Source organism: Phycomyces blakesleeanus, assembly GCF_001638985.1.
Source record: "Phycomyces blakesleeanus NRRL 1555(-) unplaced genomic scaffold PHYBLscaffold_16, whole genome shotgun sequence".
NCBI lineage: Eukaryota > Fungi > Mucoromycota > Mucoromycetes > Mucorales > Phycomycetaceae > Phycomyces > Phycomyces blakesleeanus.
Window position 1 is genome coordinate 75,544 of NW_017265149.1, and position 27,375 is coordinate 102,918.

Consider the following 27,375-nt stretch of genomic DNA (forward strand, 5'->3'; position numbering starts at 1 on the left):
CGACATTTTCTGTCGATTTTTGTTTCAATTTCATTTGTCTTTCTACTTTATTTTATTTTTATGGTTTTGTTACTTAATTTTAATTACAAAAGAAAACCAATAGTATTGACTAAAATTGATTGATTTCCCAAAGGAAATAATCAATTTACCAAGATAATCCCATATTCTTGTATATAAATAATATAATATAATAAATCATTAGAATATATATATATAAGTTTAATATTTTCGATTTTATTATTCTTGTTCTTATTGTAATGCTGGGTAGTTTTGCGGATATTATAGAGTCTTTGTGTGTACGACGAGGTCATAGCACTTGTTTTCTTTTTTGGCTGTTGCTACTAATGTTACCGTTGCTGCAACCGTTGCTGGTGCTGCTGGTGCTGCTGTTGTTAGACTAATGAGAATTTTAAATGCATTTTATACATATGTATTCCCTGAATGAGTGTGTGTATTTTTCTTTTCTTTTCCAGCCAGCCGGTTCAAATGAGATTAGAACTTTTGAAGCGTGCAAAATAGACATTTAAATATGTAGATATATATCTATATATATATCTATACATCAAAATGTAGTCCGATTCAGAGCCAAATACAAAGAGAAAGAGAGAGAAAAGAAAGTAGAGAAATCCTCTCATCTTTATGGGTAGGCAAAAGCCCAATTTTATTTTTATTTTTATTTTTATAAGAAAAAATAAAATGATTATTACTAGTATTATTGCTTGGCGTTATTTATTTATTTTTTGTATTGTGTACAAAAGAGTAAGAAAAGAAAATTTCTTTATTGTTGTTTATGTAAGGAAAGAGAGATATATATATATATAAAAATATACATTTTGTGTCAAAAGAGAAAGCCAAATGTTGCAAGAGAGTCGGCACGTGCGACAAGGTAGGACATGTATTCTGTCCAACCTCATTGACTTTTTTATTCAATTTTTTTTTATTATATTATTATTTTTTGGCCTTTCCTCTCCGCTAAGTTATTTCACTCTAAAAAAGATATAAAATGCAAAATAAGCAACGAAAGCCAAGCCAAAAGCAATATATATAAAAAAAAGTTTAAAAAAGGCCAAGGCAGTAAAAGAACAAGAAGAAGAATGTTTGTATCCATAGGTGTTTTTAAGGTATAGCATTTTAAACTAGGTTACTTTGTGAGATATATAAATATTATGCTTTTGTAAGGCCTAGCCACCGCCTGGCTTAGTTGGCCTTGGATTACTTGTAGTAGAGTAGCCACATATTCAAAGGTTGAACAATGACTTGATCATTCTTCAACACAAAAAAAAAAGAATCTCTTAAGATAAAGAATGAAAAAGAAGAAATAGTAAGAAATAATATGATTTATTAAATAGATACTTATCAAATAGAATGAAATATGAAAGAAAGGGTTACCTGCTTATAAAATATAAAAAGACAGATACAGATAGATATACATATATAGTAGTCTGACCTGGTTCATCATTGCCAAGTCTTCTTGTTACCTTATATTTTCCAAGCAGCGCACTTTAATAACCAAATAAACTCTTTATTCTATTTAGGCGTCCTCAACCCCTCCCTCTCTCTCTCTCTCTCTCTCTCTCTCTCTTTCTATTTCTCCTCCCTCTTCTTCTTCTTTATTTCATTCTTTCTTTCTTCATTTCTTTCTCTATTTCTTTCTTTATTTCTCATCTTGTATTTTCTATTTAATTTTGCCACCTTCATTTATTCTATCATTACTTCCCTCCTCCTTCTCCTTTTAAGTCCATCTTTTACACTGCACCATGCCTGTGCCAGTGTCTGACTGGCTGAAGCGAGCCCGTCGTCTTCGGCACAACCCTGTCAAATCTCTCAAACTAAAAAGAAAGTCAAAGAGTGCATTCCCTATGCCCTCTGCCGAACAACGAAAGATCTATGTCAACATGCCAATCGCACCAGACGAGGTAGACGAGTATGGCCAGCCCTTAAAAAGCTACATGCGAAACAAGATCCGGACAGCAAAGTACACATGGTACACCTTCCTACCAAAGAATTTGTTTGAACAGTTTAGAGGAATCGCAAATCTATACTTTTTATTTCTTGTCATCCTCCAAATGTTCCCAACATTTAGCACATCAGCATCGCCGATTCTTGTCATCCTCCCACTAGCCGCCATTCTCCTTCTCACTGGTGTCAAGGACTTGATGGAAGACCGAAAAAGACAGTCGACTGACGACGGTGTCAACCACGCCATGGCCTACACTCTTAGCAATTGGAAGAATATCAATGTACCTGAATACAAAGTCTCGCTCGGCCGACGCTGGCTTAATTCATTTGTCAAATTCTTTACGCGCTGGAAAAAACCAAAGCAAATGATCACTGACGACTATGATGATAATGATGATCAAAACGGCAAGCGTCTATCACGCGCACTCAGCCGTGTTCAGACAAACGTGTCCCGCACAGACTCTTTTCTCGAACCGTCCACGCCCACAAGCAAGACTTCCTCTCTCGGACGCACCCTGCGTTCAGGCACCGCACCATTCAGCCAGGTGTTTAAAAAGAAGAAGAAGAACAAGATACCTTATCGGCCCGGTCAGGTCCCCCACTCGGTCCTCCGGCGCTCCGTTCAGAACAGTAACGCAAGCGAAAAAAAGAAGAAGAAGAAGAAGCAGGCTCTGATGCCAAAACGGCCAATGGATAAACGCTGGCAGGGAGTCCAGTGGAAGAATGTCCAGGTTGGAGATTTTGTCTATCTACGCGATGGAGAGGCTATCCCCGCAGATATTGTTGTCCTGTCCTCGTCTGAGCCTGATGGCCTGTGCTACGTCGAGACACAGAATCTGGATGGTGAAACGAACCTGAAAATTAAACGCTCCCTGCAGGCCACGATTGAAATGAATACCCCAGAAGATTGCGAACGTGCCCAGTTTTATGTCGAGAGCGAACCCCCACACGCCAACCTTTATTCTTACAATGGTGTCCTGCGCTGGAAGGTCGAGCGAACCGACGAAGGCATGGAGGAACAAAAGTATCCCGGTGTACCGGTCACCCCGCGCGACAGTCTAGAAGAAGAAGAAGAAGATCTTGAGGATGAAATTGTGTACCATGAAAAGTCTGAGGCTATTACAGGTAGCAGCCTTCTTCTGCGTGGCTGTGTTTTACGTAATACAGGGTGGGTAATTGGCTTGGTTCTCTTTACGGGTAATGAGACAAAAATCATGCTTAATTCAGGAAAGACCCCCAGTAAACGTAGTAAGATGGAAAAGGCCACAAATCCCCATGTAAGTAAAAATAAAAGCTTATATTTAATTTGTATGCATTTATATTTATATTTATATTTATATTATTTATTTATTTGTTTGTTTGATCCTTAATCTTTAATCTTTAATTTGTCATTTGTGGTGTGCATATATGTAGGTCATTGCAAACTTTGTTCTCTTGTTCATTCTCTGTATCATATGTTCCATTGCTGTCAGTATTGTCTACAATGAAACCTCTTCATCGAATTTCTTTGAGCAACCTGATGCTGAGAGTTCTACTATGGAAGGCTTCCTCATGTTCTGGTAAAGTATACTATATATACCTATATTAAGCAAATGGAATGGGCAGAAACAAACAAAAATAATTAATCTCGAGGCTTTTAATTTCATTAGGACAACACTGGTTATTTATCAAAATATCATTCCAATTTCTCTGTATATATCCGTTCAAATTGTCAAGACCGCTGCAGTAAGTTTCTTTTTTTTAAAAAAAAAATGAAGGATGAATTTTAAGCTTCTCAGCCCTATCTCTCTTTATTTATTTATTTATTTATTTATTTGAATTCTACTTTAAATACTATAAATATAAAACTTTATAATGTGGCTCACCCTAATATCTCTGTGGCTCACCCAACCTCTCTGTGGCTCATTCTTTATAGGCCTATTTTATCCACACTGATATTGACATGTACAACGTCCGCCTTGATCAACCTTGTGTACCCAAAACATGGAATATTTCTGATGATCTTGGACAAATCGAATATATCTTTTCCGACAAAACCGGCACACTGACACAAAACGTGATGGAATTCCGAAGGTGCACAATCAATGGCGTCGTCTACGGCCTGGGCGAGACAGAGGCTGCAATTGGTGCCAAACTGCGCGACGATCCAAACGCCGTCAATGCTCGAGGAGATTCAGAATACGAACTCGAAGCCGCCCGTCAAAAGATGAATGCAGAACAATCTAAACTGTTTGAACACAAGTACGTCAACCCAAACTCACCCTTTGTGGACCCTTTGGTCTACGAAGATCTGGCCAAGAACGACAGTCAGTCACAGAGTGTCGTCCACTTCTTTTCTGCCCTTGCCTTCTGTCACACCGTCATCCCCGAAATAGCTGACCTAGACAAACCAAATGTGATTGATTACAAGGCTCAGTCACCTGATGAAGCTGCTCTGGTAGCTACTGCACGCGATGTTGGATTCACATTTGTTGCTCGTGAACAGGATACTGTCAAGATTGACGCCATGGGTGAAATCAGATCTATGCAGCTCCTCAATGTGCTCGAGTTCAACTCGACCCGAAAACGTATGAGTGTGATTATGAGATCTCCTCAGGACGGCCGCATCGTGTTGCTGTGCAAGGGCGCTGATTCGGTTGTTTATGAAAGACTTTCTCAGAACCTCAGTGAGGACGACGAAGATGACCAGAACCAGAAACGGATCAGAGAAGAGACCCTGCAGCATTTGGCAGTATTTGCCAACGACGGTTTACGTACCCTTTGTATCGCAAGCCGTGTACTCGAAGAATCAGAATATCAGGAGTGGGCCGCTCGTTACAAGACTGCCTCTAATAGCATTGTGGACCGCGAAGAAGCAATCGAAAATGTATGCGAAGAGATCGAACAGTCTCTGACACTAATCGGTGGAACTGCCATCGAGGACAAGCTTCAGGAAGGTGTTCCGGAGACGATTGCTGTGCTCGCCAAGGCAGGAATTAAGATTTGGGTACTGACAGGCGACAAGATCGAGACAGCCATCAACATTGGATTTGCCTGTAATTTGCTGACCAAGGACATGTTACTTCTAAGTGTCAACGGACGCGATGCAGACGACACTTTGGAACAGTTACGCCAAGCTCAGGCCCAGGTCAATGAAAAGTCAACGTATCAAAAGTGCGCGCTTGTGATTGATGGAGAGTCGCTCAAGTATGCTCTCGAACCACCCTGTAAAAAAGAACTGTTGACTCTGGGTACCCAGTGTATGGCTGTGCTTTGTTGTCGTGTTAGTCCAATGCAAAAAGCCAAGGTGGTCAATCTAGTTAAAAAGGGATTAAAGGTGATGACCCTGGCCATTGGTGACGGTGCAAACGACGTGTCAATGATCCAGGAAGCCAACGTGGGTGTTGGTATCAGTGGTGAAGAAGGTCGCCAGGCTGTAATGGCATCAGATTATGCGATCGGTCAATTTAGATACTTGAGTAAATTACTACTGGTCCATGGCCGATGGTCTTATTTGAGAACCTCTGAAATGATCTTGACTTTCTTTTACAAGAATATTATGTGGACACTTGTTTTGTTCTGGTATCAGCTCTTTTGCGGGTAATGTCAAGTTATATATATACACACAAAGAGTAGTATTGAGTAAACTAAACTTATGTTCTTAAAAAATGTAGCTTCTCTGGTACAATGATGTTTGATTACTCTTATATTACTCTTTACAACCTTGTCTTTACGTCTTTGCCATGTATCTTTGCTGGCGTGCTTGACCAGGATCTCAAGGCTGCTTACTCATACAAACACCCTCAACTCTATCTAATGGGTATCCGAAATGACAAATTTCCAGTTTCGCGATTCTATCTCACGGTTGTGGATGCGATCTATCAATCTGCGATCTGTTTTGGTATACCTTATCTCGTGTTCGTGGATGCTAAAATGCACTCTAGTGGGTATGACACTGAAGGTGTCTATGAACTCGGTACATTTATTGCCGGTATTGCTGTGATCATTGCGAATGCGCTTGTAGGGTTTACAATCTACAGTTGGACATATGTAATGGTGCTTGTTCTAGTACTTTCGTGTGCAACATATTTCATCTGGACTGGTATCTATGCACATGTTATGACATTTACCTTCTATGGCGAAGATATATTGTTCCGTGGTGGTACATTCTGGCTGTGTTTGCTAGTTACTTTTATTATCTGCATGCTGCCACGCTACGTGACAAAGTATTACTTGCACATGTATTATCCGTTTGACAACGACATTATCCGTGAGATTGTATTGTGTAATGGTCATAGTGTGTTTGACTGGCATCATGGACGCAAGGCCCGACCCCAGCTTGAAGAAGAAATGCCAATTAACCTTGCACGCTCACCGACCGGTCATTCAACATCAGCCGAATATGCTGCGGACCGGATGATGCAAGATGAACTGTATGGCGATGAGAACTCGTATGCGCTCACTGAGCCTAGCCCGGTATTCAAATATGCCAAACTCAACCGAACAATGACAGCTGCTTCTGGAAAGAGTGAGATTATGTACATGAAGTCGGGCCAAAGTACTTCCTTCACCGGTTTTGCATACTCATCCGACGATGCGCACGTGTTTGATGAGTACCGCAAGTCAGTCTATCGCCGCAACAGTAGTGCCAGCCTTTCACCATCTCAAATCAATTCACCGCTGCCTTGGGAAGAAAACCATACAGGCAAGCGCGGTGACTGGATGCCACTGGACAAGTTCAAACTCAAGAGATACGAAACAGACCCTCACTTCTCCAAACAGCAGAACAATAAGAGTGTTGCCTGGAAGGTGATGAATGCCATGAAACGAAAGCCATCTCCAAAGCCATCCTCCCGATTAGCCCAGCAAGATCCCTTTTCCATGTTTGATCAGGCTGACGAAGTGAGTGAGACAGATGGCCAGGGCAGTACCGCATCGTCGTCGAGTACGACGTTGCACGTCCAGCAACTCGAAGTGTCTACCAATAGACTGCCTACTTCAAGCACCACTCTTCTTCAGCCCAGTACTCCTCTATCTGCCGGATACCACAGCCAGAGTTCTTCTTCATCAGATCTTCCAACACGGCCGCTATTGAACTCGACTTCCCCGCTACCATCTAGTGACTTTGATCCCCTTTATTCTCCTCGTCCTTCATCCAACTAAACAAGAGAGGAAACAAAAGGCCAAAACAACACACATCTTACCTATATTTTTTTTTCTTTTACCTTTACCTTTACCCTTACCCTTACCCTCAACTCTACATTCACCTTTACATTTTTTCGCTCTCTCTCTCTCTCTCTCTCTATTCCTCTTTTTCATTTAGCATAAACATCTTTACCTTTCTTTAGCTGATCCATCTAAATTTCATAGATTGTACAAAAAACGCCCTCTTTCTTCTTTTTCTTCTCTTCTTTCTTGCTTTTATCCTATAAATCTATATCTTTTATCTGTCTGTGTCATAATAATTTTATATTGTTTTTATCTCTTCTTCTTTTATATATATATATAAGCAATTACTTGTTGTTGTTTTTTCACTTTCTGCTTTTGACATTTACAATCCACGTGAAATACGGTGCGCTAACTACTGTCAGACAAGATAAGATAAAAGTCGAAATACAATATAGTTGTTTCTATAGTTCTGGTACACGTTTCAAATAGCAATTAATTATATTAAGCTGTGAACGAGATTGGTAAATAAAAATCTCAGTTGTTTATTGTTATTTGAGCTTGACATATTACTCTTGCTCCAATTTATTCTATAACAAATCATGATTTATCTATTTTTATAATGAGCATTTACTTCAAGGGACTACTGGCTTTATAATACATGTATTAATATTAACATTAATATTAATAATAAAATCAACAAAAGTATTATGATGATGATGATGATGATGATGATTATATTAATGCACTCCTCATTTTTACAGCTATACAAGTATTATATTTTTTGAAAGATAAGATAATATCGATTATATTAAGAATTGCGTCTAATCGTCCTTTGGTTACAAATAATCTGATATTTTGTTTATTAAATAGCAAAACATAAAATACCCCTAATTTAAATTGGACAAATGCCATATTCAGGATACAGTAACTAAACGCGCCTCTGTCGCGACAGAAACTGCCAGTTGAACGAGTGGTCATTTTCCATTTAAAGACATTCAGTAGTTCGATAATATTTTTTTTATTTAATTTCAATTTCAATTCAATTATGCAAAGTTTTACCTACTATTTTATCTGTGTGCTTGCTTACTTCTGTGTATGTGTTCAAATTATGTGCACAGTTTCATATTTTGGTCGCCTCTAGTTCTTTAACCTATAAGCCAAATATTGTACAATGGATTGGAAATAAACAATAGAACCTTCCTATTATTCCTTTTTATTTTAGCCAAACCTTACTAAAGTAAGTAAATAAAATAGAGATGTGTGTAAGAATATGGGAGATACCTAAATACTGTTTTGTTTTATATAAAGGTATGAACAGGAACTTGGGGACTCCCTTTCAACAGTATAAAGAAATAAGGAATTACTTTCTTAGCATAAAATAGTGCTTTTATTGATAAATTCCTCTCCTTGTAATTAAGAAACAGATCATAATAATCATATTAAGAAAAGGGCCTTTATTGTCTTGGTACCATTGTTTTTATTATCTTCTTGCCAAAGGCTTAGCTTTATTGAGTTATTCAAAACCAAATAGTTACTAGCAATAACGTCTTTTTTCTTTAAGAAAAAATAGCCTCTTAAATTTTGGATCTATTGAAAAAATATTTTATACTTTAATTTCTTTTAACAAACCACGCTGTTAATACTCTCTATATATATTAATTTCAACTGCCTGTGATTCTACATGGCATATTCTGTCATGTACAAGGTTTCATTGATCCTTTTTATGTCATCAATGTCATTTTGCATCTTTTATGTATATTTCATTTTCATCTACAGCGCATGAGGTACTTTTACTAGTACCCAAACTATTTGAGATCGAATCCAAGCTAAAGCAAAAATTAAAATTAAAATTAAAAGAAAGTGTACCCGGACCGCACTTAGCCTCAAAAAGAAAGAAGGGTTGAGGGAATGGGAAGGAAAGGCTTTGTTGAATCTCATTCTGTATTAATTCTATTATCAAAGACTATACTATATTCTTATATATATATATATAGTATATTTGCATATGCGTGTTGTGTTCTGTGGAGAGAGTGAGAGATATATTTTGTTTGAGTTTAAACTTTATTTCCTTCCTTTAGTATAGCATTTCTATATTAGATCAACACAATAATTTGATTTCCGTTTTGCTAAGAAAAAAAAAAAGAAAAAGTATCTCAGGGCGCCCTAAAAAGAAAGCAAAAATGACTCCATAGCAATATATTTGGCTAATAGAAAAAGTGTAGGCCTTTTTTTTATCAATTTATTATTATATTAACCAGCTTGTAAGAGTTTTTCTCATTTCCTTTTTTAAGTAAAACTAATACAATCACCCTCCAATTGTTTCGGTATGTAAAAATCCTCGGGAAGACTGAAAGGTTTGTATTACCTTATTTGGATGTGATAGCAATTTGTTTAATAACGAATATTTTAAATGTCCGCCCATGACGTATAGATTCACACTCAAGCAACACTTATACACACACACAGAGAGAGAGAGAGAGAGAGACGTAAGTGAGTACAAGTGTGAGTGTGAAAGTTAATGAGTGAGTGGGTGAGTGAGTGTAGGTACCAAAATTTCTTTAAAAACTCTGGCTGAGCAGTCAATAAAATCAATTGTAGTTTGGTTGCATAATCATCTATATATAAATTATTCTATACAGTCATATACAAATATATACACCTACATATATTATACATTATTTCTATTATCGAATTGACATCTATTTAAAATATACACAGAGTAACATAAGATGAGCGATTCAAGTTTATCTTTTAATCAACGCATCCAGCCTTTTGTTCTGCTGGCTAAATCAGTCAAGGGCGTTGCTACTGGGCAACTGATCATGGATTGCCTTGCTGCACCCGGGGTTTACGTCTTTGAAGAATTATACCAATCACCAAACGTAATCAAGGTCAGCTAAATCCTTAAAGAATCATCCGAGAATCATAATTAGAAGAAGAAAGAAAAATAATCTCTCTCTCTCTCTCTCTCTCTTTTTTTTTAAATAATAATAATAATAATAATAATAAAAGTGTTACTCATTTTGTGTATAGGCTGCTTCTCTACCCGAGGTTGCACCTTATCATTCTCTTTTACGTTTGTTTCTTTATGGCACTTATCGCGACTATGTAGGTAAGTAATTCTGAAGATTAAACAAACACAGCTGTAAAGACAATCTCAAACCCTATTACCTTTTCTTGTGTCTTCTCTTTTAATGTAAATTATAGACAATAAAGCCAATCTACCTGAACTATCTCCTGCGCAGTTGATTAAGCTCAAGCACCTTTCTATTGTCTCCTTGTCCGAAAAGAACAAGGTAAATAGACCAACTTGCAAAACAACTGGTGTATATTTACTATTAATTATTATTGTTATTATGATGATAAATAATATTAATATTGATAATAATAAAATTATTATTAGACACTTCCATATGAATTGTTGAAACTGTACCTCGACATTCCAACCGTAAGAGCTTTGGAAGATTTGATTATCGATGCATTCTACCAAAATATTCTTCAAGGAAAGCTGGATCAACGTCAACAGCAGCTTCAAGTAGAGCGCGCAATGGGAAGAGACCAGGAAGAGAGCCAGATAGAAGAGACGATGGCCATTCTTGAGGCCTGGTCTACCAGAACAGGAAATTTGCTGACCGAGATTGACCGTACTGTCCAGAAAGTCCAGGATGAGATGGTGAAGGATCAGCACGAACGTGAACAGTACGACAAGCAGATCGCGGCTGTTCAACGCCTGGTACGGAACCAGAAAAATTTGACTATAGATGACAAAGACAAAGAGAAGACTGGAGCTGTTGGAAATGGAAGACGTGATACTGGGAGCGAATATGATGATTACAACTATGGGGGCCAAGACTTTTCGGACAGAGTGGGTGGCAGAGCAAAGAAAAGGTAGGCAAAGATCGATTTCTAAAAAAGGAAGAAAGGGTTTGGGGATATTTTAAAAAATGTGAGCGATGAAAAAAAAGAGAGAAAAAAAAGGTGTTGTGGAATATATACATATATGAATATATATTCAATTCAGTAGGGCCTCAAAACGGTTTATGGTGGGAAGAACCTAAGTACACACACACACACATACATACATACACACAAATACAAACACATACAAACAAACAAACAAACACACACACTTACACAAAAGGGAGGGGGGAGGGAGAAAGAGACTCGATTGATTTAAAGATCTTACAGACGTTGTGTTTTTTGTATTGTTCATTAGAAGTGAAGAACACCAATACTATTTCTGATCATCTACTGACTTGTCACAAAACTGCAAAAAAAAGATATCTTTACGTCTCGAATAATATATTGTGGTACTATTGGTGCTGTTGGTGGTTCTGGGAAAGATCAAGAGCATTGATTTACAAAAAAAAGGATTGAGTGGTCTTAGTAAAGGAAAGAAACGAAGCAAGAAAAGTATTTACTCGAGCCGATTGAACGTAATAATACTTGTGTCTATAACCACAATCAACGATCTTAAATTAGAATGCTATTATTTCAAAATGTGAAAAAACATGAATTTGTCAAATGTAAATAAGAGCGTTAAAATATTCAAAGAAACTGGATAACCCTTTCCTGAAAACAAAACAAAAAAGGAATCCCAGAAGATTTAAACTAATAATTGATTCAAAAGGGTTGGGATACGTCTTGTACAGTTTTTGTACAATTTTCTTTAACAAATAAAATAAATTATCGTAAACGTTAAAGGTGATCAAGACCCTCATCTAGATATGTAGTTCATTTATTGCAGTGCGCGAACCAACCTTACTAAATGATCGGTTGGAAAATATTGTTTGCCTCGATGACTCAAGGTTCATAGTAAAAAGACAACATTACGTACCTGAGGCATTATAAAGCTTATATAAATATTCAAATGTATAAGGATATACACTTTTAGGAAAAAGAAATGTGGAAATAATAGTGCGACGATTTGCACCTTACCTCTAAGCAGGTAGTTTCGAGCGTATGGTTCTATATGTATGTAATATATATATATATAATTATCTTTAATATTAAAGTCCTTTAATGGATTATAAAACCTGTCAAATTAATAAGACAAAGAGGTTATACCCGCAAGAAGTTGGTGTCATATAAAAAGCTGTAATGTTTTAAAAGAAGCTAGTTGGTAGTACAAGCCAGATAAAAATGGGCAAAAAGCCTAATTCCAATACCGATTGATACACAAGATTTCCTTTTCAAGACATACATATTACACGTCGGAGACGCGAATTTTTGGTACGTATATCTTTCTTTTCGCGTCTGAACACCTCTTGACTTTGAAGAAGCACAATTGTTTCGCCAAACCCTTTCTAAAGCAAACAAAGACATTGGATACACTTGTAATAGTTTTTGTGAGCATAATTAGAATTTTGTTTTCCAATTGAACTAATTTTCGCAAACTAATTGGGTGCTTTAAATTAATGAATAAAGTATAGCTTATTTCTGACTGTAACCAGATTTACCACAGAGGTATTCAAGTGTTTGACTGTTTAATAACCTTGATTGAAAGCAAGAAAAAAAAGAAGACTAGATAGGGTGAAAATAATATTTATTAAAAGAGAGGGAAGTATGATTGTTTATAGTTGTTGTAATTACAATCCCCCTGTTGTGGAGTTTGTATTCCATTCAACTGTGGTGGGTATATCCCAACCATCACAGCTAGTATTAAAAATAACATTCACCGAGAGCACACATAATAATGCATTGGATTGTTACGAGCTATATGATTAACTAACATGTTTATCATTTTTTTTTGGTGACTGAAACTTGAATACTAGATTTTCTGAGACTCACTGGTATCTACATGCTAAATACAGTTTTTTATTTTATATTTTAATAAAACTATTATTATTATCTATTGTTAGAATATTTAACCACTATGATATAATCCTACGAATTTAACAAAGTAATAAACCTTTATCCATTCATTTAATTTTTTCTATAAAAAAAACGAATCGACAGTGAATTGTATTATTATTTTTGTTCTCAACCTGCTATTTATAAGTCATAAAGCAGACATATTATACATATACACTAAAAAGAAAAGGCATTTTTTTAATGATAAAAGTCTTGATTTCGGATTCTAGTTAGCAAATGTTATATAAAAAGTTAAACAAGTATTAGAATGCTGGATATGGTTTATGATATAACTTGGATCATGGCATGATCTTAAAAGGTAGCTTCGTCAGACTTGAGTCATGGCCTAGAAATATTGTAACAGTAGAAAGGATGATATTTCCGACAATCGAGACTAGTATTATTAGATCTAAAGGTGCTAGTATTTTATCACCTACATTAAAGTACTGCACAACATAGCACACTCAAAGGACTGATAAACATAAGCTCTTAACATATTGTATGAAACGCTTAAAAAAAAAGACTTTTATAGTTTATGGATGATCGTATCAAGCCATTAATCAATGACTGAATATTTATAATTTAATAGATATATATATGTGTATTAGAGCATTAATATTTTGTATAGATCGATAAACATATACCATTGATAAAATAATATAAGAAAGACCTTCATTTGCTTCCATAGCTCACTTCTTTGGCGCACCAAGTAACTATAGATAGTCAGAGATATCGGGATAATCGACCAAGAAAAAGAAAAAGAAAGAGGAAGTCTGGAGGTGTGACTAAATTGAGCTTTGAGTGTCTGGACTTGCTTCCTATCTTTAAAGGCAGTATACAAGACCTTGATTGATACCAAACCCTTTCGTTTTTTTTTATATTCCTCACTTTGGGACAAATCTAGAAATTGAGCAGAAATTTATTTCTCCGGCTATTGATCTTGGTTCTTTGAATTGAACGAACAGTCTTTTGTTCCTCTCATTCTGATAGATAACTTTAGAGACCGCAGGTATTATACCCAATAATGAAAATCTAAGCATTATGGTTAATGAGTATGTGTGTGTATACAGAAAGAAGAAGAAGAAGAAGAAAAGGGAGGATTTACAATATATATATATATATATATAATTTATCTAATGAATAAGATCCAAATAAGTCCACAAAGCTATGTTTAGACAATGTATTTAATTACCATCGTTTTGTGGTAGTTTGTTCTATATATGACTATATGATTATACAAGAAATGAATCAATAGATAAATAAAAATTGTACAAGAAGTTGGTGAAGGGGTACAAAAAATAGAATAATATATGTGAGTGAACAAACAAGAGAGAAAATGGCCATAGTCTAATTTGGTCAAAGGTCAATCTTTATGCCACGAGGGATGTCTGGGCAAATTTGGTAGAATAGTGAGCCAAACAAATGAACTAATTTTTTTGTTTATATTTATATTAACAATATTGACAAATATTTCATTTAATTCATATATTGAATGTTATACGATTTATATATTAAATGTAGATCATCATCAAAAATACAATTATTTATATTTATATTTATATTTATATATTGCACTTTTTCTCTTATTATTATTTTTATTATTATTTTATTTTATTTCATTTCTCTTATAATTTGTACAAAATTTAATATGTATTTACATAATACATATTCACCAAGAAGAAGTTATAAAAAATAATAATAAGAAAGAGAAAGTGAGTGAGTGAGTGAGTGAGTGAGTGAGTGAGTAAGAAAGAAAGGAGGGGATTACACGGTATCTATTTGTCTTTGTAAGTAGTAATGAGATGATCCAGCATCAGTTTTGTGCAAGACAAGATGACTTGGTCAAAAATAAGAAAAGAAAATTAAAAGAAAAGAAAAAAAGAAGGGGGAGGAGAGGAGAGGAGAGGGGAATAACTAGCCGGTCTTTCTCTTCATCTACTTTGTTCTAGTTGAAAGGTTTGCGTCTGGTGATGTGTGTATGAAATCATTGAAGAAAAGAAGAGAAGAAGAAGAAAAAGACGTTGACAGTTGTGATGTATCTGTTGCTATGTTGCTATGTTGCTATGTTGCTTTGTGTGATTGTGTATATATGGTAGAGAAGGATGATGAAGAAGAAGAAGAAGAAGAAAAGGTTGTTGGTCCATGCGCCAAAGGCTGTATATCTCTTTCTTATTCTTCAAAAGAAAAGAAAAATGGAACTATTGCTTGACACCAATCCAGCTGGGCTTTGCGGCAATGGGTTTCTGAGCAAGGATAGGTCGCTCACTACGGTCGTTAGAAGATCGTTTAAAGGTACGGCCGAGACGATGGACGCGGAGATGACGGCGCATGTTGCTTTGAACACTGAATTTCCGGGAACATCCATCTTCCGGGCACTCGAATGGCTTTTCGCCAGTGTGGGAATAGGTGTGAATCCGCAGAGAAGATGGCCGAGAGAAACCCTTGTTGCAGTAAGGACAATGATACTTGTTTGTCGCACTAGATACTTCTTCAGATATATTGTTATTGTTATTGTTATTTTTATTGTTATTCTGCGGCTGGGATTGAGGCTCATCAGAATAGTCCGAATAGCAGCTAATGTATTCTTCGCTTGTAGGAGACTGGGGTGCGGATAAGGTTGGACTGAGGGGAGGGTTGCTGGTGATCGTGGAGGCAGAAGATGAAGAGCAAAGGGTAGGTGGTAGTTCTTGGCGAATGGGGAGAGGGAGATCAAAGGTATTTGTGGACACTGCGCGGCGATGGCTGGTCATGGTAGTGGGTGTGGTAGATGTGGATGTGCTGTTTGTGGTGAAGGGGGCTAGGTAAGGACCATTGTTTGCGCCACGGGTATAAGGATGGCTGTAGTCCGAAAAAGATCTCGAGTGCATATTTCTGGCTGGTCGATGGAGAAGCATCGAGGGTGGTAGCCGAGGGGCGTGCATTGGGCCAAATGAGAAATTGGGTAAAGTGTCCTCACTCAACCGTGGTTCGACCGGCGCAGGTGAGTGGCCTGATAGTGATAGGCTCTGCATGTGTCCAGGCAGACCGCCAATAGGTGGTTCGTGAGGGGACATTGGAATAGTGGGCATCATTGGCCAGGTCGGCTGTTTCCTCTTCTGGTATGTTTGCGACAATCCAGGAAGCGCAGCTGTTTGGTCCGATACATGGCGACGATGGCCAAATTGATGACGTTGGCGTTGCTGCTGTTGATGTTGATGTTGATGTTGATGTTGTTGATGTTGTGTGTGTTGTGTGTGTTGCTCTTCTTTAGACAATGTAGGTTGATCTGTAAAAGGGGTTGGTATATTAATAAACAAATAAAATTATATATATATATATATGAGTGTATGTATTACCTCTTGCCAAGGCAACGTCTAACAAAAGTTTAATTGAGGGAAGCTTGGGCATGTCAGTTTGCATTCTTTGTAGAGAACGATTTTTAGTATTGAAGAGTGAATGGTGAGAGATAAAGTATGGACAAATCAAGGCAGTAGGATGTGAATGCTGAGAACAATAAGAAGAAAGAAGAAGCAAAAGAAGAAGCAAAAGAAGAAGAAGAAGAAGAAGAAGAAGAAGAAGAAGAAAAAAGATATAAACGGGGGGGAAAGAGGGGAGAGAAAGGGAGGACAGCCAATTTAATGGTGATCAGGACACGTTCAAGTTGAGAGAGCGATTGCTGATCGCTTCTTTACGTGTCACGGACGCTTCTTTATTTGAGTCGGGTATTTTTAAATCAACAGGCGCCACAACACCTATCCTGAAATGACAATCTTCTCGTGGGATGCGGGTCATCAATAAGTGTATGTGTGTGTGTATTATTATTATTTTTATAGATGGACAGGGGAATCGGATGATCCTTTGTGGCACCGCTTATACGGAAACCAGATGGCAATCGACCAAAGCGCGTCAAAAAGGTAAAAAAGAAAAAGAAAGAAAAACTCAGAGCCTTTATTCTTATTACTTTATTTTATAAGCCTAAAAATGTATATGTATTTTATGAAAACTTTGGTAGTGAGGATTTTGAATGAGGGTTCTTGTAGCACAAACGACTAGATCAAATGTAAAGAACATATCATAAGAAGAAGAAGGCTTTGTATAGCTATGGCTCAAACTATTGATATCATTTAAAGGAAATAAGGAATAAAAAGTCATCCCTGTGTGAATTGGACTTCCCTGTAGGATTATCAAGTAATAATAATAATTATAATATATATATATAAAAGATGACGTCCATTGGCCCAAGATGGCTTTTTTTTGTTTTTTGCTTCCTGTGATGCTCAAAATTAAAGTAAAAAGGAAACGAATTCATATATAGAAATATTTATTGTATTACTTTAAACTGAAAAATAAAAATAGATTACTCTTTTGTTGTAAAGAACAATTGTGAAAAAAGATGCGTTTTGTAACATGCACCAAGCCAAACCAAACCAAACCAAACCAAACCAATACAATACAATACAATGCAATGCAAAACAAAGATTGGTATTGGAGTATGGCTTTTATATATTTTATGAAATAATAATAAGATCATAAATAATCATAGTAAATTTAACAGCTGTTACAATTTGAGCACTACCTATTTTACTTTATTTTATTTTATGTTGCTTGAAAGTTTTTATATTAAGAAAAAAAAGAAGAAAAAAGACTAGTAAAACAAACGATTCCTATTCTGTTCTTTACAAAGTAGGTTGCTGTTGAAAATGAGAGTTTGAACAGTAAGAATAAAAATAAAAAAGGTAGTCTTGAACTTGAGAGTGAGAAACATTAGTCGTTTATTTGTCAGGTATCTATATAGTCTCTATTTCTTCTTTCACATGGTTAAGAACGAACATTGTGCTGTGGTTGCAAGCCATGTACACAAAACCGATTTCATGTTAAATGCATCCCGAATAGCATGATTCTATCGCGTACTGCGAGGTTTCGAACCTGAGTACAGAATAGAATATTGTAGTTTTTCTGTGTCAACCTCGTTTGTCAGAACTCCTGTCCGACAATACGGAGACATATTTTTTGGAAACCCAAGTACTCATCAATGCTTCACAAGGTTCATTTGATTATCATACCCTACTGGCACTGTCTTGGCTTTCTCGAGATCACCTCCCCTATCACATCTTCCTTAGACTACCCTGCTTACTATCTATAGATTTCTGCAAGTAAATGCATCTTGCTATGCAAGAATAATAATAATAATGATAATATGGCTGGGCTATCTTGTTGTCCAAATAATTAAGAAGCAGAGGGATCCACCTGCTTATTCTTATTCTTCTTTTTCTTCTTTTAGAGGTTAAATTATGCGGTTGGTGGGCCACCTTGATAGACACAAATGGGTTTCTTCCATTTTTACATGGTTCTTTTTGAAGAATCAATAACAACAACAAAAAAGGCACCCAGATACCTTGGCACTCTACAATTTCGCCGTAGAAATAATTAAAAATAAACGTATAGCATAGTATCGAGCACAATTTATCAAAACGTTCTATGCAGGGTTTCTTGAGATCAAGGTAAGAAGATCTGCCATTTATTTGCTTGATGACAGGATCCTCGGTTGAACGGTTTGTCTCCTTTAATACTGACCCTACATGTTATCAGAATTAATTATTATTACCATTCTTATTTCTTTACGGCTATCTTTGTGATTGTGTCTCGGTGATTTATTTTCCAAATCAAAAAACAAAAACAAAAACAAAAAAAAAACACAACACAACACACTAAAAAGGAACATTTAATGATTCATATATAATCTATTTAATTAAATTTGTTCTCTCTGTCTTTCTAACCCTCTTTATTGCAATGACCATCTTGAAGATAATTAGCTAAAAATGCTAATAAGAGAAGAGGGTCAATGCTCGGTTGAAACAGCTGTTAAATCTATCGTCCTTTTATATTTATATATATATTCAAATACTAAAAAAAAAATCTCGTATTTTCTTTTATTGGCTAATCATAGCTACAAAAACGCAGATTATGTCGCAATGTATTTTTGAAAGTTTTTTTTTTAGGAGATTCTATTTTTGTTTTGGTACAAAGTTATTTTTAAATAACGTGGATTTTGATTTCCATATATAGTATATCATTGTTCGAAAAAAAAAACTAAAAATCTCCGCTAAGAAAAAGAAAATTTTGACTTGTAAATTTTGAATATATACATATTTTTATATTTATTTAATTTCTGCAATCCATTTGAATTATATGGTCGCTTTGGGGGTGTATTGAGTATTAAGTATATTGTATATAATATGTATAGAATCTCAGCTTGTTCGTTCTCAACGTACTCTTGAACTTGATTATTAATTGCAAATCATAATACTATCATTATGTAATTACAAATTAAGTCTTGGATTATACCTAAAATACAACGAAGAAGCTTTATTGTGAAAGAGTGGGAAAAATGATACCATTTTTGCTAGTAGACTATTTACAAAAAGGCAAGGTAAAGGAAACTTGATTACCGACATTGTTTTCCCATCTTTGAGAACGTGTTGAGTTTGAGAGACACAATGTGTTGTATTCTATAGACATAAAATATGTAGGCAAACTTGGATCTATCGCCGATACAAAAGAGAGAGAGAGAAAGAAAAAAAAACTCATAGAGAAAGCCATTTTTGACCTCTTTTTTTATAGAAGAGTAACTGTTTATATTATTAGACTCTTGGTGAACATGATGCGTGCAGAAATGCTATATTATAATATATTATATGATGGCAAAATAGATCCTGTACAATGGAAATTTAACAGATTTTTTTGTGAATTGGGTATGAGTTATTGTGTAGCTCAATTATCAGATCAGAATGCTTTATACCATTTGTTCTGCTAAATAGTTATATTACATATAAATAAATAAGTAATGCTTGGGAAACTTTCATGGTTTTACATAGATATTCCAATATTAGTATTAGTATTAGTATTAATAATAAGAACAGTAATAATTAATGCGGTTATGGTATTTTGTAGAATCGATAGACAGAGATAGGATCAAACTTACTTGGCCATACTTGTTTGTTTTTCAGAATAGGTAAATAAATGATCAAAAACAATAAGTCCAGGATGAGGATGGGCTTATACATTGTACATCATGCTACTTATTCGACCTTTTCTCTGAGCCAAGATAGCTTATATTTATTTGAATGGTTTCTGCGTATGTACATATATGTATATCTATTAACCTCTGGGGAAATATATGAGCCTACCAGAGGCTTAAAGATGTAACATTATCTACATCACACAACGTGCTAAAAAAAAAGGTTTTTTTTTCTTAGTTTATCATAAAGACCCTGTTTTTAGAAATGCTACATTTGTCAATTCAGACCTTCTTTTACACCCAAAAGCAAACCTAATCAAGAACTTGTTGCACCAAAATTTACAGCCTTTTGGTTTTCTTTACTTCTTATACACAACATTATCAGTGTATATAAATATAATATATATAGATGTAGATATATAGATAGATAGATGTGTATCTATATCCGATTACAGCTATTTATACCAATCAAGTACCACGTAAATAACAATCAATAAATAAAATAAGTATATCAAAGGTCCCGCGCATTTCTATTAAATATATATATATATATATCGATTTCTGGATAGAAATGCCTATACAGAATATTAAATATCCGGTCAGTATTGAGTACCTGGAGAATTACTATTATTATTTCAAGTCAAAACCACACTAATGGTGTATTAAAAAGGGAACCCCGACCTCGCATGGCAATCGCATAGCAAGGATATACCACGAGTACCTTTTGTGAATCATCTGTGAAGATCTTCAGCTCATGTGGATCTGTTACACTTCCGGTAATCTTTCCGCCATTTAGCCAATTGGTGAACCTACATGAATTTACATGAAATATTGTATGAACACAATTGTTCTTGAGACTATGTATATCATATTCTTTGTTTTCATATAATTCACATAGAAATCGCAACTTTTGTTCTAACCTCACAAAATAATCAGTATTAATAATAATGATTTGTAAATTTATACTTACTAGGCAAAGAACGACAAAAATTTATTCTAGCCATTCTAAATATTGTCTTTTTCTCTTGTGTTTTCTATGTTGCTTAGTCAACTAGCTACTATTAGCTAGTATATTGTCATTTGTGTGTGTCTATTTGTATATAGGTGCAAACAGAAATACCAACTAAAGAAAAGAGTAGAACGAATTATTGATAGGCCAAAAGGCTTGGTTATTCTTGCATAGATAATTTCTCAACAGTGAATATATGCACATTATTGTACTGAGCCATTAGATTTGGTCGTTTGTATTTAACATTATGAATTCTAGTACGTGTATATAACACTGCTAATTTAGATATTTGATATATTTATTGTATCTTAATATTGATAATAGTCCTTTGTTTTCATTTCTTAGTAAGTAAAGACGCTGATTTGACTTTACTAATGTATATATATTTCAAAAAATATAAAATCAAGTGGCATCCTTCCAATTCCCTCTCATTTCTTCTGTATTTTTTTTAAAAGCAACTCAAAGAAAGTCATGCATTTTACTGTATTTAGTTTCCTTTTTTAAAAATAATAATAATAATAATAAGATTTATACTTTAGTGTACCGTATATTTTATATACTTCTTTACAACGCACTTCTTCAACATAGAAATCTATTGAGATCGTCCCACTTCTTTACTGCGATTAAAACCCCACGCATCCTAATTGAGTCTGATGACGTCGACACGTAAACAAAGCCGCTAGGGAGGGGGAGGGGGGAGGGGGGTCAATTATTCACTATTTTTTTTTTAATTTTTTTTTTATTATCCGCCTATTGACTATAGCTGTGTCTGTCTGTGTGTGTGTGTGTGTGTCTTTTTTTTCTTATTATTTGGTTGCTTACCTGTCCACCCCCCTTCTCCCCACTCTTTAAAACTAAAAAAATAAAAATAAAGCATCGCTATGGCTTCATTGTCGCGTAACCTTGCGTCTGCCATCGTCAACCGCTCGTACACAAATGTGCCTGCATCAGCCACCGCTTTGAAGCACATCTTCCATGTTTCGTCCCGTTCCGAAGAAGACCAGCACCATGCTACACAGAGCAAGCCTACCTTTGGCTCTTCTGTCAAGCAGAGATCTACTGGTGGTCTTGTCAACAAGACTGCTTTGAACGGTAATTTTTTCTTGCATTTGTGTTTTCTTCAAATACAGCAATATAATACAATATAATTATGCCTATTTAATTACTATTAACAATAGTATATACTACCATTAAAATTATTAGCTGTATTTTCTATATTATGTTTATTTTACAAGAATATTAAAGAAAATGTACATCTATACACACCTTTATATATCTATATACAAACGTGCACGCAAACTGGAAACAAACACAAATAAACGAACGTACCTACGAATATATGGAAAAAAATTACAACAAAAACGACGACGACGACAACTACAACGATGATGAAAATGACAATGACAATGACATCCTGATCATCAACAATAAAAAAAAATTCAAACATTCAAAAACCTTTTAGTTGGACCCATCAACGATTTCCAGTTGCGTCGTAACCACACCACCACTGTTCCTGACTTCTCAAAGTACAAGAAGACCAACACCAGCGGTGAGGCCAGCCGCAACTTTTCTTATATGCTCATCGGTACCACCGGTCTTTTGTCTGCTGCTGGTGCTCAGGCTACCGTTAGTGATTTCCTTGCCAACATGTCTGCATCTGCTGATGTCTTGGCTCTTGCCAAGGCTGAAGTCGAACTTGCCTCTATTCCCGAGGGCAAGAACGTCACAATCAAGTGGAGAGGAAAGCCTGTCTTTATTCGTCATCGTACCCAAGAGGAGATTGCCGAAGCCAACACTGTCAATGTCAAGGACTTGCGTGATCCCGAACAGGATTCTGACCGTGTCAAGAACCCTGAATGGCTCGTCATGCTGGGTGTCTGCACCCATTTGTAAGTTAACTTTTTCTTTTTTCTTTTCTTCTTTGGCTGCAAACAAACATAACAAAAAAAGAGGTATTCATTTCTTTTTTTTTAATTTTTTTTAATTTTTTTTGTAGGGGTTGTGTACCCATTGGTGAAGCTGGTGACTTTGGTGGATGGTACTGCCCTTGCCACGGTTCTCACTACGATATCTCTGGTCGTATCCGTCAGGGTCCTGCCCCTCTCAACCTTGAAATTCCTGGTAAGATTTAGTTTTATTTTATGAGATCTTTTTTTTTTTGAGAAACTAATTGTGTAATTATTATTATTATTTGTGGGGGTTTATAGAATACAACTTCCAGGATGACAAGCTTATCATCGGTTAGATCTATGTGCAATCTTATTCATATTAAAGTATTCCAAAAGAAAGAGAAATCTGCCAATAAAGGGCACGCATTTGTTAAAGAGATACCACAGCAGCGATTCAAATGGAAAAAAAAATATTTATTGTGTGTATGTGTGTATGTGCGTAGTGTGTATATAGTGTGTATGTGTAGTGTGTGTATACAGAGTAGTTTTCTTTTTTTGGTAATCTATCCTCGCAAAATTTACATCAAACACCTAGCGAATGGCATTGATTAAATACGTCCATGCATGCATGTCAAAAAAAAAATACAATGATCAAAAAGAGGATTATTGGCATGACATCATTTATTGGACATAAAAAAAAAGACCCATTTCTTTCACACACTCTAGAGCCTTTCTTTTTTTATTTATTTTAATTCTTCTTCTTTCTTTATTAAATATATACTCTTTCTTTGCTTTACATACTTTCTTACTTCTTCACCCACTCAACAATAAATCAATAAAAAAAAAGCCCAAAAAAGCATAATGATCGTTGGACCTCTTGACAAGAACATGCTCTCCTACAGTGGAGGAGTACTAGGACTAATTGTTCTCATTCTTGACCTTATTGTCATCTTTGAAGTCATCAACTCTAGCCGCGCTATATCCGGAAAGCTTGGCTGGTCTCTTTTGGTCTTTTTCTTCCCCATCGGTGGTCTTGTTCTTTACTTGTAAGTCTGATTCTCTGTATATTGACCATATTGACTAAACTCTATGAACGCATGCCAACAGTATTTTCAGTAACCGTGCTGCCCACACTCAACGCTATGACCCGATAGCTTAACATAAATACATATATAAATACATCTATACATCTATACATACATTAAATAAGTGAACAAACCAAACAATCAAGTTTATCTGTACAGTGAGATTATAACAAAAAATATTAAATAAATAAATAATAAAAAAAAGTACACACATTGATTGTATAAGAAAGTGTTTTTTGTGTGTGTGTGTGTGTATTATATATATAAGATATATAGTCTATGTTACTTCATTATGGTGCTGGAAACAAGTACATCATGAATCCAGTTTGTAGCCAGCTTAAATACTTTAGAAGAACCCTTTGTCTTGATAAACTGGACACCCATTCCGCGCATTGTATTCCCACTCTTTTGTATCGGGTCAACAAACACCCGCACAGTAAACAAGATGGACTCTTGCGCTGACTGATCAATGGTCTGTGCGTTACGCAAGGGGGCAAAGGTAGGGCTTGTGTTGGTGAAGATCGGTTCTTGTCTAGGACTCTTTTGTAGACTGTCATCCCATAAGCCGAACATTGATTGATCAGAAGAGGCAAAAGGTGGAGAGTTGCGGTTGTGCTGCCCAGAAGAACTATTATTGTTATTATTATTATTATTACTATGATTACTATTATTATTATGATGATGATTAAAAGGAGATAAAGAAGGCGACAAAGACCCGGACTGGATCGAGAGTGGCCAGGACAGGAGCCGATCGTGCCACCGTCGGTTACTCTTGAGCTCGGGGGATTTTGGTGGGAGGAGGGGATTGGATTTGGTTTTTTGGACTGAGGGATGAAGAGAGAACACACAATCGAGTGAAGAAGAAGTGGTGTGATGGTATGTAACACCTAGTATTTGACACACAGATGCGATCAACAGTGCAACCGCATGTTCGTCGTGTTCAGCAGCATACAGAGATTCGTCGAATGCGAACGCGTGGGTGGCAGTAGTGGCGGTGATAGGTGGTGCTGTTGAACACGACTTGACCGAGTAGTGGTATATGTGGTCTTTGTTGACAGACGGATTTAGCTGAGGTAAGTTGAGCGCAGATGTGCTTCGGCGCAACAGTCGATCAGTTGTGCTCTCGACATGAAAAAGACGCGAGAGACGAGATGTGGGGTGAGGCTGTGAGTATCGGAGATCGATGTGCGAGAGACGCTTTTGGAGGTCCTTGAATAAAAGACCACAGACTTGTTCTTGGTAAGGAATGTTGTCCTGAAGGACAGGAGAGTGGGCTGAATTGGATGTGAAGTATATGGAAGGGTGCAAGGGATGGTATACAACAGTTCGATTGGCCTTTTGCATCTTTTGGCTACCATTTCCATCATGACCATTACGACCATTACTGTTGCCGCTGCCACTGCCGCTGCCGTTGCCGTTGCCGCTATCCAAATCTTGTCCCACCCGTCGATCATCACCATCCCTTTCCCCGGTTACCAGCATCAGGTCAGCCATGGTCACATCAGGGCTGTCTTCGAAAACGTCTTTGAGTTTTCCGTGATCGTTCATCCATGGATCATTTCGAAGCGCATGTCGGACTCCCCGACGTTTCTTCCGATCAAACGCAAGGCATTTCTGGATAGTCTGCTTTAGTGCATCGCTGAGATGAGCTGGCATAGGATAATGACGACTCAAGACAATCTTTTTAAGCTCACTAGCAGCTAAAAAAAAATATAACAATATTCGAGTTAATAGATAGAAATAAAGGTAGCTCAAAAGAAGAAATCATTCTTGTGTACGTGTGTTCTTGTGTGTTCTTGTGTATGGGCTATAAATATTCTAATTATTCCCCCTCCCCAAAGAAAGAAAAGATAAACTTACTGCGAGCGTGAGAGAATAACTCAAAGCCAGCTGTCATTCTAAACAAAGTGATTCCAAGGCACCAGCAGTCTACTTCGGGACCCACATATTTTTGGCCACTGATGATTTCTGGACTGTAATAAAGCATTGATCCTACAAAGATGCAATACCCTTGTTAATAAACTATTAAGCTTGTATATAAATACCTATATATATCTTTGTGTTCTTGTGTGCTTGTGTAATGTAGTATTAAACTTACCACATATTGTTCTTAATCGATGAAGCCCATATCGATTTCCAAGTCCAAAGTCTGCTAACCGTACTTGACCTTGAGGTGTCAACATTACATTGGGTGCCTTGCAAAAATCAAATCCAAACAAATAATAATTAAAGAATTGTTATTATTAGACAAGATTAAATACAAGCCGTTCTTTAATAGTAATTATTATTAATATTATATAGATAGATACCTTTAGGTCCCGATGAACAACCCATCTTCTGTGGCAATAATCAACTGCAGAAACCATCTGACGAAAGATGGCTCGGGCTTCGTTCTCTCCCAATAGCCCGTCAGATCCGATCAGGTGTTCGTCTAGGTTCATTCCTGGTACATACTCCATCACCAGAAACAAAGAATCTGCTGTTTCGATTGTCTCGTGAAGGTGTACGATGTTGGGATGATCCAACAATTCCATCAATACTACCTCGCGTACCAAGCGAGACATTATACGATAATCATGAATTCGTTTATCGATTACCTTTTTATATATATATATATATTTTACACGTATAAAAAAAAATAGCAGTAAATGATTGTTAGTTATAAAAAAAATATAAATATACATTGATTTTCTATACCTTTATTGCAAATCTCTCGCCTGTCAGGTAATGCTGAGCCAAAATAACTCTGCTAAACTTTCCATCTCCAAGAGGACCAAGGAATGTGTATTGTCCGATTCCTTGAAGTAAGGTATCTATGTTTGGTGGTCTGGTGGCTTGCTTTGGTTTACTCGGCGTAGAGCGCGGGGAATTTGGTTGTGGAGGGTTGTTTGGTGGTAAAGGGTCCTGATCCTTGCGAGTTTTGTGATATGTACGACTATTGCTGCTGTTATTATTATTATTATTACTGCTGGTGCTGGTACTGGTGTTATTATTATTTTTAGTGCTGGCAAAAGTGGGATCGGTATAATTCTGGATATCACAGACAGGTGGTTCTGCTTTTGGACGTGAGGGGCGACGACGTTGGAACGAACAACTGAGGCGAAGAGACATAAAGGAAAGGAGAGATAGAGAGAGATAGAGAGAGAAAGGGAAAGAATTAGAAGGGAAAGAAGGTTAAAATAAATACAAATATATATTATGGGAAAAGATAAGAAGTAAAATAATCTTACACGAGTATCAATCTGAGCAGGTGAATATTTACACAAAATAAACTAAATATATAAATATAAATATAAATATTAAGACTAGATACAAGCCTAAGAAGATGTACACAGACTACACAAGCAAAGGACACACAAGCAGAGACACCTGCAAGCAAGCCCACATACATACACAGTAAAATAAAATAAAAAGTCAAATATATACTATAGCTAT

The 27,375-nt window shown here is 36.2% G+C and overlaps 9 protein-coding genes across 9 annotated transcripts; 5 read left to right on the top strand and 4 right to left on the bottom strand.

The window, feature by feature from the left end:
- Positions 1–1,859: 1,859 nt before the first annotated feature.
- PHYBLDRAFT_114767 (hypothetical protein) lies at positions 1,860–6,222 on the top strand (the record flags this gene model as incomplete). Its single annotated transcript, XM_018428412.1, has 6 exons — positions 1,860–2,999; positions 3,075–3,236; positions 3,373–3,518; positions 3,609–3,684; positions 3,875–5,538; positions 5,613–6,222. Coding segments are annotated over 6 exons (3,798 nt in total), but the record flags the coding sequence as incomplete, so codon positions are not given.
- A 3,620-nt stretch (positions 6,223–9,842) lies between these two features.
- PHYBLDRAFT_100614 (hypothetical protein) lies at positions 9,843–10,837 on the top strand (the record flags this gene model as incomplete). The annotated part of the gene is made up of 4 exons (XM_018427597.1): positions 9,843–9,998; positions 10,141–10,219; positions 10,315–10,403; positions 10,511–10,837. Coding segments are annotated over 4 exons (651 nt in total), but the record flags the coding sequence as incomplete, so codon positions are not given.
- A 687-nt stretch (positions 10,838–11,524) lies between these two features.
- PHYBLDRAFT_170503 (hypothetical protein) lies at positions 11,525–13,456 on the bottom strand (the record flags this gene model as incomplete). Its single annotated transcript, XM_018436361.1, has 8 exons — positions 11,525–11,559; positions 11,945–11,960; positions 12,046–12,075; positions 12,175–12,202; positions 12,318–12,503; positions 12,700–12,762; positions 12,898–12,903; positions 13,398–13,456. The coding sequence occupies 8 exons, from the start codon at positions 13,454–13,456 to the stop codon at positions 11,525–11,527; spliced, it is 423 nt and encodes a 140-aa protein (XP_018289155.1).
- A 1,702-nt stretch (positions 13,457–15,158) lies between these two features.
- PHYBLDRAFT_182126 (C2H2-type zinc finger transcription factor) lies at positions 15,159–16,488 on the bottom strand (the record flags this gene model as incomplete). Its single annotated transcript, XM_018438568.1, has 2 exons — positions 16,296–16,488; positions 15,159–16,225 (listed from the first exon to the last, which is right to left on the bottom strand). The coding sequence occupies exons 1-2, from the start codon at positions 16,357–16,359 to the stop codon at positions 15,159–15,161; spliced, it is 1,131 nt and encodes a 376-aa protein (XP_018289156.1). The 5' UTR covers positions 16,360–16,488.
- Positions 16,489–17,182: 694 nt separating this feature from the next.
- On the top strand, positions 17,183–19,753 carry PHYBLDRAFT_170505 (hypothetical protein; the record flags this gene model as incomplete). The annotated part of the gene is made up of 5 exons (XM_018436362.1): positions 17,183–17,227; positions 17,627–17,654; positions 17,891–18,092; positions 18,390–18,440; positions 19,585–19,753. The coding sequence occupies 5 exons, from the start codon at positions 17,183–17,185 to the stop codon at positions 19,751–19,753; spliced, it is 495 nt and encodes a 164-aa protein (XP_018289157.1).
- Positions 19,754–20,597: 844 nt separating this feature from the next.
- Positions 20,598–20,961, bottom strand: PHYBLDRAFT_170506 (hypothetical protein; the record flags this gene model as incomplete). Its single annotated transcript, XM_018436363.1, has 2 exons — positions 20,598–20,872; positions 20,928–20,961. The coding sequence occupies 2 exons, from the start codon at positions 20,959–20,961 to the stop codon at positions 20,598–20,600; spliced, it is 309 nt and encodes a 102-aa protein (XP_018289158.1).
- A 1,580-nt stretch (positions 20,962–22,541) lies between these two features.
- On the top strand, positions 22,542–23,211 carry RIP1 (ubiquinol-cytochrome c reductase iron-sulfur subunit RIP1; the record flags this gene model as incomplete). The annotated part of the gene is made up of 3 exons (XM_018433438.1): positions 22,542–22,855; positions 22,963–23,087; positions 23,174–23,211. The coding sequence occupies 3 exons, from the start codon at positions 22,542–22,544 to the stop codon at positions 23,209–23,211; spliced, it is 477 nt and encodes a 158-aa protein (XP_018289159.1).
- A 505-nt stretch (positions 23,212–23,716) lies between these two features.
- On the top strand, positions 23,717–24,014 carry PHYBLDRAFT_147627 (hypothetical protein; the record flags this gene model as incomplete). Its single annotated transcript, XM_018431919.1, has 2 exons — positions 23,717–23,901; positions 23,963–24,014. 2 exons carry the CDS (start codon positions 23,717–23,719, stop codon positions 24,012–24,014), a joined length of 237 nt encoding a protein of 78 aa, XP_018289160.1.
- A 48-nt stretch (positions 24,015–24,062) lies between these two features.
- On the bottom strand, positions 24,063–27,051 carry PHYBLDRAFT_182128 (hypothetical protein; the record flags this gene model as incomplete). The annotated part of the gene is made up of 5 exons (XM_018438569.1): positions 24,063–25,640; positions 25,801–25,932; positions 26,039–26,135; positions 26,250–26,537; positions 26,638–27,051. 5 exons carry the CDS (start codon positions 27,049–27,051, stop codon positions 24,223–24,225), a joined length of 2,349 nt encoding a protein of 782 aa, XP_018289161.1. The 3' UTR covers positions 24,063–24,222.
- Between the last annotated feature and the right edge of the window lie 324 nt (positions 27,052–27,375).